The 14,809-nt window shown below is 66.7% G+C and overlaps 2 protein-coding genes across 2 annotated transcripts; one reads left to right on the top strand and one right to left on the bottom strand.

Annotated features, from left to right (window-relative positions):
- The first annotated feature begins 965 nt into the window (after positions 1–965).
- On the top strand, positions 966–4,046 carry DLX4 (distal-less homeobox 4). The gene is made up of 3 exons (XM_068212036.1): positions 966–1,342; positions 2,377–2,570; positions 3,325–4,046. Exons 1-3 carry the CDS (start codon positions 1,081–1,083, stop codon positions 3,577–3,579), a joined length of 711 nt encoding a protein of 236 aa, XP_068068137.1. The 5' UTR covers positions 966–1,080; the 3' UTR covers positions 3,580–4,046.
- Positions 4,047–8,401: 4,355 nt separating this feature from the next.
- DLX3 (distal-less homeobox 3) lies at positions 8,402–12,324 on the bottom strand. The gene is made up of 3 exons (XM_068211980.1): positions 11,594–12,324; positions 10,872–11,062; positions 8,402–8,772 (listed from the first exon to the last, which is right to left on the bottom strand). Exons 1-3 carry the CDS (start codon positions 11,910–11,912, stop codon positions 8,446–8,448), a joined length of 837 nt encoding a protein of 278 aa, XP_068068081.1. The 5' UTR covers positions 11,913–12,324; the 3' UTR covers positions 8,402–8,445.
- Positions 12,325–14,809: the final 2,485 nt, after the last annotated feature.

Genomic DNA, 14,809 nt, shown 5'->3' with positions numbered 1-14,809 from the left:
AGGCCGGGCTGTCCCCGAGCGCGGGGCAGGACGCGGTCCCCGCGCGTCCCGGGTTCAGCCGGGCTGGGTTATTTATATCGGAGCGCCGGCCCCGGCGCGGGTGACTCAGAGCCCCCGGTGGCCGCATGGAAACGCGGCTGGCACCGGCCTGAGGCGAGGGGGGGACAGGGGGCCCTCCCTGCCCGCGCCCCCGGCCGCTGTCACCGCTCCCGCGGAGCCGCTGCTCCCGCCGTGCCAGCGGGGGCGGCAGCAGGGACAGCGCTCCCTTCCCGCCGTGTCACCCCGCTGTCCCCAAGGCCATCGCAGCCTCCGCCACCGGCACGGCCGGGGCTCCGCTGGCTGTCCCCAAAGGCGGCGACAGCAGCTCCGGGGGTTTTGTTCCCGGTGTGCCCCGGCTGCACGGCGGGGCGCCGCTGGGGCCCCCCCGGCCCGAGGCCCCTCCGGGGTCACGGAGGACGCGGCCGGGCAGGTTGTCACCCGCCGGGAACGGGGCCCCGCGGGGACCGGGCGCTGCCGGCGCCGGGAAGGGGCCCCCGCGGCTGCCGGGGGTGGCTCGGGAGGTGCCAACCCCGCCTGGCACCCCGGGAGCGCCCCCCGCCCCCGGAGCACACGGGTCCGGCCCGCCCGTGTCCCCCTGCGCCCCGAGCGGCCTCAGCCGCCCCCGCCTGCTCGCGGGGCTGCCCCGTGTCCCCCGGGGGTCCCTGAGAAGGGGTTCCCCCCCCAAACCTGCACGAGGGTCACCCCCCCTCGGGGGACACCGCCAGGACACGGGGGGGGCGGGGGTCGCGGTGTCCCCCAGCCCCGGGGAGGGGTCACGGTGGCGCAGGGGGGGGATGGCCTCGAAGGGGGTCCCACACTCGAGGGGGGGTGGGCACGGGGTGAAGGGGGTGCCCCGGGACGTGACGTCACTGCGGGGGCGGGGCGGGGCGGGGCGTTCGGGGCATCCCCGGGGCCGCGGCAGCCGGAGCCGTCGGGGGTCGGCGGGGGCTCGGCTCGGCTCGGCTCGGCTCGGCTCAGCTCAGCTCAGCTCGGCTCTGCCGCGGGGGCTGCGGGCACTGCCCGGCCCGGCCCGGCCGGACCATGACCATGAGCTCGGTGGCCGAGACCCTGCTGGGCTCCGACCCCTCCAAAGCCGCGTTCCTGGAGCTCGGCCCCCCCCAGCACTACCCCCTGCACGGCCACCCCCAGCACGACCCCCCGCCCTTCTCCTCCTACGGCCGGTCCGGGCACTTCCCGTACCCCGGCGGGGTCCCCCCGCCGCCCCACGGGGGTGCCTACCTGCCCTACCCGCCCCCCGGCGCCCCGCACGCCCCGGCCCCCGGGGCCAGGCTGCAGGACACAGGTAAGGGGGGCGCGGGGGGCGCGCACCCGCCCCGGGCACCCTCCCGGCCGGGAGAGCCGGGGTTGCGCCGGGAGAGCCGGGACGGAGCCGTCGGAAGCGCTCCAGGGCAGCGGCGGTGCTGGGCCGGGCTGGGCCCGGTGTGGGGTCCTGGGGGGCAGCCGGGGAGGTCGGGGGTGGTGTCCCCCTGCTCTCAGAGCGCCCCGACCCGCGGGGACACGTGGGTGGCTTCGAGGAGCCGCGGGCACGGGGAGCATCAGCCCCTACAAGCCGGTACAGGTGCCCCCGGGACCCCCATGCCCCCCCATCCCCCCCATCCCGTGCCCTGAGCCCCTCAGCTGCCCACACGCTCCAGCTGTGCCCCCCGGGCCGGGCAGGCTCTCCCCTCTCCCCACACCCCAGTCCCTGCTCCGTCCCTGTTCCCCGCTCTTTGCCCCAAAAGCCGAGGCAAGGAAGCGGCAATCTGAGCCTGGAGAGAGCCGAATCGGCCTGGAGAGAACCGAACCGGCCTGGAGAGAGCCGAACCGGCTTGGAGAGAGCCGAACCGGCTTGGAGAGAACCGGCCCCGGGGCTGCCCCCGCGGGTCCCGGCCCTGGCTGTGCTCCCTGGGTGACAGACACCAGGCAGCTGCTGCTGGGCCAGGGACCCCCAGCGCGGCCCGGTGGCTCCCCCGGGGCAGGGGGGTCCATCCTGGTGCTCCTCCGTCCCCGGGGTCCCCGCCCGGCCCCCCCGGCCGGGCACAGGCCGAGGCCTGGGTCCCACGTGCTGCTGGACGTGGACAGCGGCTGAATGGTCCCATTCTTCCCTTCCTCTTCCTCTCCTTTTGCTTTCCCCGAGGTTTAAACACCAGTGAAGAGCAGCCCCCCCACCACTTATCCCCCCTCCCTTCCACAGACACCCCCAGGTAGCCGCGGGGATGATTGGGGGTGGTTTTGGGTAGTTTGGGGTGGTTTGGGCTGATTTCGGGTTGGTTTGAGGTGTTTTTTTTAACCTCCCCGTGTGTCTGATGGACCGTGGCTCCTCTCCCCGCTCCCCAGAGGCCGAGAAGCCGCTGGCCGTGTCCAACGGGGAGCTGCGGCTCGCCGGGAAGGGCAAGAAGCTGCGGAAGCCGCGGACCATCTACTCGAGCCTGCAGCTGCAGGCGCTGAACCAGCGCTTCCAGCAGACGCAGTACCTGGCGCTGCCCGAGCGCGCCGAGCTGGCGGCGCAGCTGGGGCTCACCCAGACCCAGGTACGGCCCAGACCCAGCTACGGCCCGGCCCGGGACACCGCGGGCCCACCGGGGCCGGACGGGGCCACCGGGACGCGCCGTGTGCCCCCCGGGACGGCTCCGGCTGCGGGCCGTGCCCGGCTGGAAGCGAGCCGAGCCGAGCCGTGCCGCGGCGGGGGAGCTGGCGCCGGTGGGCCCGCAGGGCTCGGGTTTGGGGCGCCCCTGCCCGCACCTCCCAGCGGCAGCGGGACTTTCCCAGCCCCGGAGCCTGGCTGGCGGCCCGGCCGTGCCCGGCGCTGGGCGGCCCCGGGCCGCGGGACGGGGCGAGTGGGTTTTTGAAGGCGATGGGGAGAGACAGGCAGGCGGCAGCGGTGCAGCCCCGGAGCCAGGGGCGAAGCGAGCTCATAAAGCCGGGGAAGAGGAGACAAGTGGGAACCTGCCGGCAGCGCGGGGGGGACCGCGGGGAGGAATGAACAGGGCCCGGCCCAGCCCCGGCACCGGCACCCGGCGGGGCTGGCACGGCCAGGGGGACCCGGGGACACTCCCGGGGACTCTGCCTCGCTCTCCGGGCTCCCGGTGCCTCTCCCCACAATCTCCCCCCGCCACAGAGGGGAGTCCCGGGTGCCTTGTGAAGGGTTGGGCTCCCGGCCCGTTTTGTGCCCCAGACCCCACAGGAATGGGGTCAAGGGGGGCTGGGGGTCTGTAATGGTTAAAGTGGGGGTTTAGGGGGTGTTGGCCTCTTCGTCCCCCCTCACCCCCCTCTCTCTGCCCCCAGGTGAAGATCTGGTTCCAGAACAAGCGCTCCAAGTACAAGAAGATCATGAAGCAGGGCCCGGGTGCCCCCGAAGGGGAGCAGACCCCGCACAGCGTCCCTGCCCTGTCCCCCTGCTCCCCCGGCCTCCCCCCGCTCTGGGACCTCCCCGGGCCCGGCAAGGGGCCCCCGCTGGCCCCCGGGGGCTACATCAACAGCTTCGGGGCCTGGTACCAGCCGCACCCGCAGGACGCCATCCCCAGGACCCCCATGATGTGACACTGCCACCGCTCCAGCACCGCCGGATCCGGAGGGACACAGAGGCACACTGAGGGACACCGAGGGACGCTGTGGGGGGCGCTCTGCCGCTGCCCCCCAGGGGACTGGGAGCCCAGCGAAGCCCTGGGGGAACCCAGCGAATGGAGGAGGAGGAAGAAGAGGAGGAAGAAGGTGACAACGATCGGCAGGAGCCCGGGGATGTCCTGCTCTGTCACGCTCCGCAGTGCCCCGTGCCCTGTGCGCCATCCCAGTGGGACAGGACTCGGCCCCGGGTCCCCCCAATCATGCACAGGGGGCAGGAGGACCCCAGGAGGGGCTGGGGGGTCCCCGGCCCCCCAGGTCTGGCTTTATTTATAAATTCTGTCGGTTATTGGTTGTGCCCCCGTTTATAAACAGGCTGAACATCAATCGGTTCTGCTCCTCCGCACTCCCCGCGGCTTTGAGGTGTCCCTGGTTTGGGGCAGACTCTTCCATCCAGAACCTCCCAATTCCTGGGAAAACAGCCCAGAGGGGCTGGGGCTGCAGGGTCAGGGGCTGGGGCTGTGTCCCCCCAACATCTGCCTGAAATGGAGCCCAGTTACAGGAACTGTGGGGCTGGGGCTCGCGAGGGGCTCCTGGCCCCTCCTGCCAGGAGTTTGGGGCAGTTCAGAGCTGTCGGAGAGGTCTCCCCCAGCAGGGGTGGCAGTGGGAGGGCAGGGGGACACGGGGCAGGCTGGGGACCCCAGCTGAGCCGGGGTCCCTGCCCGGTGTCCCCACAGACACCCGGCCCTGGGAGCGAGGAGGGTGTTTGGGGAGCAGGGGGGGATTTCCCTCTGTAGGTTTGGCTTTGTGCTTCCAGAGGCCAGAACCCGGCTGGAAAATACATCCTTGTTGTTTCCCTTCCTTTCCATGTCGTTATTTCCCCCTTTTCCCAGTCCTGCTCCATGTTTGTCCCTTGCAGTGGGGGCCAGGCCCCACCGGGACTCCCCCGGCTGAGGGGCAGCAGCTCCATGCCCCCCTGGCACGAACACTCCGTGATCCTGGCCCCCGAAATTCCCACCCCGTGATCCTGGTTCTCAATATTCCCACCCCGTGATCCTGGCTGCTGATATTCCCACCCCGTGATCCTGGGCCCTGATATTCCCACTCTGTGGTCCTGGTCCTCGATATTCCCATCCCATGAGTCCCCTGCCCCAAGGGCCCCTTCCTGCCCCCTTTCAGGAGCTGCTCTGCTTTAGCACCTTCACGCCTCACAGGACCAGGGTGACCCCCGGATCCCAGCTGAGGGGTCGGGATCGAGGGCAGGGATCGGGGCTGGGGTGGAGATCGGAGCCTGGTGGGGGAGAGACCACCAGGCCTCTGGAGACCGGGGCTGGTGGCACTGGGGACCCCCATGTCCCCATTCCCAGCCACCCTGGCAGTTCTGATCCGTCAGCCGAGGGCTTTGGGGTGCTGATCCCATGGGATGCGTGTCCCCAGCTGTCCCCACAGGGGCTGTGGAGCCCAGGGGCTGGGCCTGACCGGGATCCACAGCCAAGCCCGTGGTGGGTGATGCTCCCAGTGGAATTTTCCCGGAGGACGGAGCCCACCCTCCCCACAGAGGATTTAGGGAAGGGGTTGGATTTGGGCCGCGGTGTCACCTCCCTGTCCCCAGCAGGACATCCCCAGGGTGATGGGGACAGACCCCGCTAAGGGGACGGTGCTGTCCCATCTGCGGGGCCCTCCCGAGCCCCGGCTGGCAGGGCCGTGGCTCCGGGTGAGCCGAGGGCTGGGCCGGGCCCGGCTCCAGGGCTGGGGCTGCCAGGCCGGGCCGTGGGCGGGCGCTGCCCCTGCTCCCGGGGCTGGCACCGGGTGACGCAAGGGCTGCAGGTGTCGCAACGGGGCAGGAGCCGAGCGCGGGCTGGGAGGGCTCTGCTGGGCCCGGGGGGACAGCGGGGGACAGGGCACTGCCACCCCCGGCACTGCCACCCCCGGCACTGCCACCCCTGGCGCTGCCACCCCCGGCACTGCCACCCCCGGCACTGTCACACTTGTCACTGTCACCCCTGGCACTGCCACCACCCGCTGGGACCCACAAAAGCCCGGTCCTGCCATCCCAGGGCTGTCCCCGCTGCCCTCAGGGGTAACTGGGATAACTGGGATGACTGGGATGACTGGGATGACTGGGGGAGGTCGTTATGTGCCTGTGCCAGGACAGGACGGGGATGCTGGGGACAGTGTGGGGATGTCCCCACACCTGTGGGGACCCTGCCCCTGGCTCCCATTCCCGCTCCCGTTCCCGTTCCCAAACCCCTTTCGGGAGTGTGCCGGGACCCCAAACCTGGCCCCGGGGAGGGATCTCGGGGTCCCACAGCCGCTTTTTGGGGAATCCTGGGGCGTCCTCGCCACGGCTGGGCTGGGACAGCTGTGGGGGGAGCTGGCGGTGACCCCCCCGGGGGGCTGGAGATGGGGATGAGGGAGGACAAAAGGGGGACAGGACCCCGGGGGGACCCTCTGGGGGACGGGATGGGGGGCTGGGGGAGCTCCCCGACCCCAAGGCTTTTCCCGGAGCCCCCAGACCCCAAGGCTTTTCCCGGAGCGCATTCCCGGGACAGCGCGATCCGCGGGCAGCGCTGGGAGCGGCGTTCGCGCCTGGCCGTGGGCAGCGCGGCACCCGGGATTTACATAATCCCTGGATATGTAACCCGCCGCCATCCTGGGGTTTTTTTTCTCCTCCTCTAAATGAAAAAAAAAAATTAAATTAAAAAAAAAAAGAAAAACTAAAACGAAACCTCCCCAGCGCCAGCTCCCGGCACGGAGCTCCCGGCTCCGGTCCCTCCCCCTCCCGTGGGATTGGGAACGGAGCCTTGGGGCTGCAGCTTGTGGGGGGATTTGGGGGGCGAGGTGGGAGGGAAAGTCCTGCGTGGGTTTGGGAACGGGGGCCGTGGGGACACGTCTGGGACACTGAGAGCCGGGAGCGTCCCGAGCTGTGGCGCTGGAGCCCCCGCGGGGAACGGGGCCGAGCGGGGTTTGGGGTCCCCACAGCCATCGGGGGTGATGGGGACAGCGCTGGGGACAGCGTGTCACACCCGTGACACGGCGAGGGGCACACCGGGGACAGCAGGACAGGGCCACCACAGCCCTGGACACCCCCCTGGCGCTCCTGGGGTTCACTGGAGCGCCCCAACCCAAAATCCCATGGGACCCACACATTCCCCCACAGCGCTGAGGGGACGGCGCCTCCCCGCAGGGAATGTGTGGGTCCCATGGGATTTTGGGGTCTTGGGAGGGCTTGTCCTGTCCCCACCTTGTTGTCCCCAAAAGGGACCTCGGGGCAGCGCAGCCGCCCTCCCAGTCCGAGGGCTGGCAGCTCACTGGTCCCAGTAGGAGCAGCGGGAGGGAAGCGCCAGGGTCCCGCGGCCGTTTGGGGAATGCTCTGAATACCCGGGAAAAAATCCTATTCCTGCCCCAAATTCCCTCTCAGCAGGACAAAGTGGGGTTTGGGGTCAAGCAGCATCACCCGGTGCCACTTCATGCCCAGGCGTCTCCCAAAAATGGGGTTTAATTCCACATTTCCCAAAGTGGAAAAACCCCAAACCCTGCTCCCTAAAACCCTCCAGAAATCGGGGGGAAACGGAGTTTGGAGCTTTAAATTCAGAACTTTTATTAATGAACATTTCCAGCCCGGCTTTGGGTCCCTGGGAAGGAGCAAAGGACGCTCAGGGACACCCGAGGGGGGCTCCCATCAACCGGGGGGGGGGGGGGGAATTTTCCTTAGGAAAAAAGAAAAATTATAGACAAAAAAACCCAAAAAACAAACAAACAAAAAAACCCAAACAACCAAACAACCAAAAAAAAAAAAAAAAACCAAAAAAACCCAGACCGAAACCAGTTTGGTTTGGAACAACTTTATACAAACGAACCTTATGTACACTCCCTTTTTTTCCCCCCAAAACACCCCTATTTATAGAAGGCAACATAAATAAATCCCCGGGACTGTACAACACTATGAACACTCCTTAAAACGGCACTTTTTGCTTAAAAAAATAGCGGTATTCTCTTAAAAAATAGGAAAGAGCTCGGTTATTTTTTTTCCTTTAAAATAAGTCGTCGATTTCCATAGAAAAGAGGCATTTTCGCCGTTCCTTTACCCACAGCTGGAGGCACAGCCAGAAAACGGAGATGAATGCGAGTTTTTCTCTTCAAACAATAACTTAAAACCACTCCTGACTTGCTTAAATATTAAAATATTTCCCTCCCCACACCCCCCCCCCACCCGATTTTTTGTTTTAAATCACCACCTTCTGGTATGAGCATCGTCCCGGGCGATTCCGGCTGGGGTGAGGGTCCCGCTTTGCTCCCGTGGGGGGTCCGTGAGCCCCAAAACCGCTCCCAGTTTCGGAGCCTGGGCCCAGCACCTCGCCTCGGCTGGGGACAGGCACGCCCCTGTCGCGACAGCGGTGACACAGCTCCTCCACCCCGGCGGGATCCGGGGTCACTCAGCGGGGTCACCCCAACAGGCAAAGCTCCGGCGAGGGGTTGGGATGAACATCTTCGGGGGCCAAATTTGTCCGGGGGCGGGGAGGGGGGAAGTTGCGATGGAAAAACGTCAGAAATTAAAAAGTACAGGAGGATTTTCCAGCTTTTCCTGCGCTGGGAGCGGAGGGTTTGAAGCCTTTGCAGTCCTCTGGTTCCTGAGATGAGCGAGGCGAGGAGCGAGGGTTTCTAGGGGTGCGCGGGGGGAGGGTTCCTTTCCTTTGGCTTGTCGTTGCTGTTTTTGGGGTATTTTTTTTTCTTAGGAAAAATCAGGAGGCAAAACCAAACCGGGGGTGGGTTGCGGGGGGGGGGGGTGTGTGGAAAAAAAGGAGGCCAAGGAGTTGTGCAGCGTCTCTGAGCCCTCCGTGCCCGTCAGTACACGGCGCCCGTGCTGGGGGGCCCGGGGGACGGGTGGTGCATCGGGGGGGCCGCCTGCGCCTGCGGGGGTCCGTGGGGGCCGCTGAGGCTCTGGGGGTGGTACCAGGGGTTGTGCTCCTCCAGGAAGCCCGGCGAGGAGCTGTAGGGCAGCGGCTGCGGCAGCGGGGTGCGGGCGCTGCCGCCGGGACTGTCCCACACCGGCGACGGCGGCGAGTTGCAGGCCATGGAGTCGCTGTTGTTGGGGCTGTGCTCCAGCGGCACCTCGCCATTCTTGTAGAGCTTCTTGAACTTGGAGCGCCGGTTCTGGAACCAGATCTTCACCTGTGGGGTGGAGGGGAAAGGGTCAGAGAGCCGGGAAGGGAGCGGGAGGGATGGGGGAGAGGGGAGAGGACAGGGGATGGGGTGGTTTGGGCCGTAGGGACACCGGACACGGGGGTCACAGGCAGCCCCGAAACATGAGAAGGGATATGGGGGTCACGGGGGACTTTCCTGGGCACTGGAACCAACCTGGGTCAGGGGGGTCACAGTGACCCCAGGGACACGGGAAGGGACATGGGGGTCACAGTGACCCCAGGGACACGGGAAGGGACAAGGGACAGGGAGGTCACAGTGACCCCAGAGACACTCTGGCACGTAGGAAGGGACAAGGGACACCGGTGACACATGAGGCACCACGGGAAGGGACATCATGGGGACCCACACGATGCATGGCAGGAAACTCCTCGGGACAGGGGTGTCATGGGACACATGGACAGTGACCCTCGGTGTGAGTGTCATGGAGAACACGGACACGCCACGGACACTGCATGGACACACCACGGACACACCACATACACTCCACAGACACGGACATTCCATGGACACTTCATGGACCCTCCAAGGACACACTACAGACACTCCAGGGACATTCCACGGACACTCCACAGACACTCCACGGACACTCCACGGACACTCCACGGACACACCATGGACCCTCCATGGACACTCTGCAGACACTCCATGGACGCTCCATGGACACACAACGGACACTCCATGGACACACCACAGGACCATGGACACTCCACGGACACTCCACGGACACTCCGCAGACACTCCGCAGACACTCCGCAAACACACCATGGACCCTCCATGGACACTCCGCAGACACTCCACGGACACTCCAGGGACATGGACAGTCCATGGACAGGGACACCCCGTGCTCTGGGGACAGCACCCACGTGACAGCGGGTGTCACAGAGACCCCTCTGGGGACACGGGCGTCACGAGGAGCCCGTCACGCCACACGCCGGGCGTCGGGAGCGTCCCCGCGCTGGGCGAGGCGGCGCTGGACGCCCTTGGCCCTGGGCGAGGGGCGGGGGTGGCGGTGGTTGTCACCCAAACAGGATGTCCCTCTGGGAGCGGGTGACGCGCTCCGTCAGCCCTTTGCCGAGTGTCCCCGATTGCTTCATCGCCCAAGGGAGGAGGAGGAAGGCCAAGGGCGGCACAAGGGCGCCGGCGCCGGCCCCGAGGCAGGGAGGGCACCGCGATGGGGCGCGGGGGAGTCACGGGCAGCGGGGACAGCGGGGACAGCGGGGACAACCCGCTCCCCTCCCACCCGCAGAGCCAAGGGGACGATTTGTCCCCGCGCCAGGCAGGACCCCAAGAGCGAGGGTTTCGCCCCGAATCTGGGCGGCTCGCGGGGAGGAGGAGAAGCTCATCCCGCACGTCCCGGCTCTTCCAGTCCAGCCTGCAGGGCCACCCCAGCGCTGGGGACAGCGGGCGTGGAACCGGTCCCCAAATCCCTTCTCCCTGCACGAACCGAGCGGGATGGGGCAGCCAGAGCCAGGGGAGGCCTTGGGAAGTCTGGGCAGTAGAAGCAGGGTCCCCCCTCAGGTCCCTGTTCCGGCAGGATTTGGGTTCAGTAGCTGCTGTGGGGATGGGGCGTCCCGAGAGCCCCGATCCGAGATCCCCGATCCGAGAGCCCCGTCCCGAGCAGCCCGGCTCGCCCGGGACTTGGTGCCCCACATTCCTGGTCCCGGGTGTGCCGTGACCCGGGACTGTCCCGGGTGCCGGGGCAGGATCCAGCCCCAAACCCCGTGGCACTGCGAGGTCTGGGATGGGGCCGGCTCCAGAGGGAGTGGGATGAACCCCAAAACTGCCGAGTGGGGCATGGCTGGGCTCCCCTCTCCCTGCGGCCTCCGTCCTCTCCACTTTTCCCTCGGATCTGCTCCAACGGGGAAATCTCGCCCGGGGACCCTGCAACCCACAGCAAGCGGGGAACTCCATCCCTGTGACCCCCAGACCCCTTTTGGCTCCCCGGGAACCGAGCCCTTCCCAAATCCAGGATTTATGGGGGGCGGGGGGGGGGGTGTGGCAGCTCGGGCTCCCCCTCTGCTGCCCGCAGGGGGGATTTGGGGTGTCGGGGGGGGCTCAGCCCTCACCTGGGTCTGGGTGAGCCCCAGCTGCGCGGCCAGCTCGGCGCGCTCGGGCAGCGCCAGGTACTGCGCCTTCTGGAAGCGGCGCTGCAGGGCGGCCAGCTGGTAGCTGGAGTAGATGGTGCGGGGCTTGCGGATCTTCTTGGGCTTCCCGTTGACCATCCGCACCTCCGGCTCCGGCTCCTCCTTCACGGACACTGCGAGAGGGCGCGGGGTGAGGCGTGAAGGGCTCCCAGGGCAGCCACCCCGTCCCCAGCTGGGTGTCAGCCCGTCCCCAGCTGGGTGTCAGCCCGTCCCCAGCTCGGTGTCAGCCCGTCCCCAGCTCGGTGTCACCCCGCTCGGGGTGCTGGCAGCGCCCCGTCCCATGCGACAACCACCGGGACACCCCCGGGACATGTCCCGGCCTCTGCATCCAGCACGGATCCGTCCCCACGGGAACGGCTGAGCCCCGACAGCCGCCAGCTGTCCCCAGCCCGGGGACACCCGGAGGGGCACAACCCTACAGAGACTGGGGACATTCCGAGGGGTAAAACCCCACAAACACCGGGGGGTTAAAACCCCACAAAGACCGGGGACACTCCGGAGGGATAAAACCTCACAAAGATCGGGGACACCCCGAGGGGTAAAACCCCACAAACACCGGGGGGTTTAAGCCCCACCAAGCCCCCCCCGGCACGCCGCGGGAGCAGCGGGGTGGGCACGGCCCCGGTGCCCCGGTCCATCCCTACCTGCCTCCTGCGCCGGGAGCTGCTGCTCCCTGAAGTGCCCGTACTGGCGGTAGGAAGGGCTGTAGGAATACTCGGATTTGGGCGAGTAGGTGCCGGCGGCGCCGATGCCGTTGAGGTTGAATTGGGGGTAGGGGTAGTGGCCCACGGGCTGCCCGTACGACTGGCCCGGGTAGTAGTCGTGCTGGCCCGTGTAGTAGCCCAGGTCGGTGACCGAGGACTCCGGCAGGGTGGGAGAGTCCTTGGAGGCTGCGTGGCAGCTCAGCGAGCCCGAGAGGTCCGTCAGGATGCTGGAGAGCTTCTTATCGAAAGAGCCGCTCATGGCTGGCAGCGGGGAGGGGGCAGCTGCCTGCCCGCGCCGGGGACCCCCCCAACCTGGCGGCCGCCGCGGCCTGGCGTGCCCCGAGCGGGATCCGGCGCTGCGGCTGCTTCGCGAGGAGCCACCGAGAGACTGTGCCCAAACCTCCGGCCCCGGCCGCCTGCTTAAAGCCTTTAATTAGGGAGCAGGGCAGGGTGGGTGCGCATTCCGATTGGCTCCAGAAATATTGCCTGGGAGGCAAAATAGGCTCCTGCCTCCTCCTGTGTGGGTTTTTTTTTTCTCTCTCTCTCTCTTCTTTTTTTTTTTTTTTTCTTTCTCTCTCTCAAGAAACAACAAAGAGTGGGTGAAGGAGGGTGAGGGAATAAATAAAGTGTGCAGGGTCCTGTCTGCAGGAGGGGGGTCCTGGGGACACAGGGGACACTGTGGGGGACAGGACAGGGCTGGGCATTTTGGGGCTGTGGGGGGGATTTTTTGGAGGAGTGTTTGGGGTTGTTTGTTGTGGGGCAGGGAAGGGGGGTTGGGGTTTGGGACTGGGATGGATCCGTGCTTGGGCCTGGGGGCTTTAGGGGTTTGTTTATGGCTCCCCCATTTCTCCCCTGCTCCCACCTTCTCCCAGCAGCATCCTCCAGTCCAACACCACCCCCCAGGCATCCCCCCCGGAGGATCCTCCCGTACCCCCAACCCTGCCTCGCTCCCCCCGCGCTGGGGGCACCTCGGGGCAGCGACAAGCCCCGATTTTGAGGGGACACCCCCCGCGGTTCCGTGCCCTTCTCCCACCCTTACTCAGAGCCATGACCCCTCTGCTGGCCCAAGGACCCCCAGCAGCGTGACCCAGCCGGGGGTCGCGGGCCAGCCCTGCCCCCCCTCACCTCGGCCACCCTCCGGGCTGTCCCCACCGCCCCCAGCACCGGGGAGGGGGCTTTGCAAGGGGGGGGGGCTTTTTTGGGGGGGAAGAGGGGTCTCTGCTTCTGCGGGCAGGAATTTCCCCTGACAAGAACTGGGGGGCTGGGAGGGGTCTGGGTCCGTGGCCCGGGCGGGGCTGTCCCCTCCTGTCCCCTGTGTGTCCCCTCCTGTCCCCTGTGCGGGGTGTCCCCCCCCCCGACCCCGCATTGTCCCCGCGGTGCCCCCCGGCCCGTCCGCGGCGCGGGGCAACGGCTCCGCCTGGCGGCCACGGCGGGAACTGCGCCGCGCCCCGGGAGCCACGGGTTCGAGTCCCGGCACCGCCGGAACCGCCGGGACCGCGGTGAAAGAGAGAGGAAAATAGGGAATGGGAGAGGAGAGGGAGTGGGAAAGGAGTAGGAATGGGAAGAGGGCAAAGGGAAAGGAGAGGGAATGGGAGTAGCAATGGGAAAGGAGAAGGAATGGGAAAGGAGTAGGAATGGGAAGAGGGCAAAGGGAAAGGAGAGGGAATGGGAGTAGCAATGGGAAAGGAGAAGGAATGGGAAAGGAGTAGGAATGGGAAGAGGGCAAAGGGAAAGGAGAGGGAATGGGAGTAGCAATGGGAAAGGAGAAGGAATGGGAAAGGAGTAGGAATGGGAATGAGAACGGGAACAGGAATGGGAGTAGGAACAGGAATAAACAGGAATAGGAATAAGAATAGGAACACGGATAAATAGGAATAGAAATGTATAGGGAGAGGAATAAGAATGCATAGGAAGAAGAACAGGAATATGAGTAGGAATAGGATCAGAAGTAGGAATGGGATTAGAAACGGGAATAGGAATAAATAGGAATAGGAATAGGAATAAGAGCAAGAACAGGAAAAGGACAAACAGAAATAGAAGTAATAGAAATAGAAAGAGAAACAAATGGAAATAATAGAAACAGATAGGCAGAAATAAAGAGGACAGGGATGAATGCCCAAGGGAAGCAGGGGGCTCTGCAGGACGCCAAGCGTGACCCCGGAGCTGGGGGAATGGCACGGCCTCACTTCCCACGTGGGAATTGTAGCTGGTGATTCCAGGAATTCATTCCGAGGGGACAGAAGTGTCTGGGACCAGCCCAGCCCTGGGAGCTGCGCCGGGATTCCCTGGGAGGTTCCCAGGGTCCCCAGGAGCCGCTGGGACATCCGCAGGTCCCCAGCCTGGCTGTCGCCCTCCAGCAGGGCTGTCGCCAGGGCTGGGCCCCGCCGGGAGCTGCGTCTGCGGCAGGAAAAGCCGGTTGTGGAGCTGGAGGCCGGGGAGGGCAGCGGGGGAGCGGGGTTGGAGGGGGAGCGGGTCCGGCCAGTCCCCGACCAGTCTGGGACTGGGAGCTCTGGAGCTGCCAGGGGCTGCCGGGCCGGGCTGGGGCCTGTGGAACCCCCAAATCCGGGAGCTCAGGGGTGGGGAGAGGCTGGGGGGGGCAGTTTGGGGGAGCTGGGGCAGTGGGGGGGACAGAAGTCGCAGTTCTGGGGCACCCGGGGGTCTCTGGGGGGGACCCACAGGCGGGGCTGAGCACAGGGTCCAGTCAACCCCCACCCACGAGGGTCCCCCACAGGGCTGGGGGTGCCCCCCTCGCCCCCCTACGGCCCCCCCGTGACCCCCCAAGGCTGAAGAGTTTCCTCCGCATGTCCCCCAAAAAGGCTGGGGGGGTCCCGGAGCCCGGCAGTGTCCCCGGGAGTCCCCGCGTGTCCCCCCAGCCCTGTCACAGCCGTGGGGGTTGAACCTGGGGGGTCCCCGATCGCCCCCAACCCCCCCCGGAGCATCTTTGGGTCAATGGCGTCACCTCGTGGCCTTTAGGGGCAATGACACCGCGGGTGACGTCATCGGTGTCACTGGGGGCGCGAGGGGCGGGGCCGGGCGTGGGGACAGGGGATGGGGACAGGGGATTTGGGACAAGGGACAGGGGATGGAGACAGGGGATTTGGGACAAGGGACAGGGGATGGGGACAGGGGATTTGGGACAAGGGACAGGGGATGGGG

This window comes from Anomalospiza imberbis, chromosome 22, assembly GCF_031753505.1.
Source record: "Anomalospiza imberbis isolate Cuckoo-Finch-1a 21T00152 chromosome 22, ASM3175350v1, whole genome shotgun sequence".
Lineage (NCBI taxonomy): Eukaryota > Metazoa > Chordata > Aves > Passeriformes > Viduidae > Anomalospiza > Anomalospiza imberbis.
Note: the sequence above shows the minus strand (reverse complement) of the source record. Positions and strands in the feature narration are given on the sequence as shown.

Coding starts and splice junctions, on each gene's coding strand:
- DLX4 (XM_068212036.1), top strand. CDS start 1,081: ATGACCATGAGCTCGGTGGCCGAGACCCTGCTGGGCTCCGACCCCTCC. Junction 1,343..2,376: donor GGCCAGGCTGCAGGACACAG/GTAAGGGGGGCG, acceptor CCCGCTCCCCAG/AGGCCGAGAAGCCGCTGGCC. Junction 2,571..3,324: donor TGGGGCTCACCCAGACCCAG/GTACGGCCCAGA, acceptor CTCTGCCCCCAG/GTGAAGATCTGGTTCCAGAA.
- DLX3 (XM_068211980.1), bottom strand. CDS start 11,912: ATGAGCGGCTCTTTCGATAAGAAGCTCTCCAGCATCCTGACGGACCTC. Junction 11,063..11,593: donor GCTCCCGGCGCAGGAGGCAG/GTAGGGATGGAC, acceptor GCCCTCTCGCAG/TGTCCGTGAAGGAGGAGCCG. Junction 8,773..10,871: donor TGGGGCTCACCCAGACCCAG/GTGAGGGCTGAG, acceptor TCCACCCCACAG/GTGAAGATCTGGTTCCAGAA.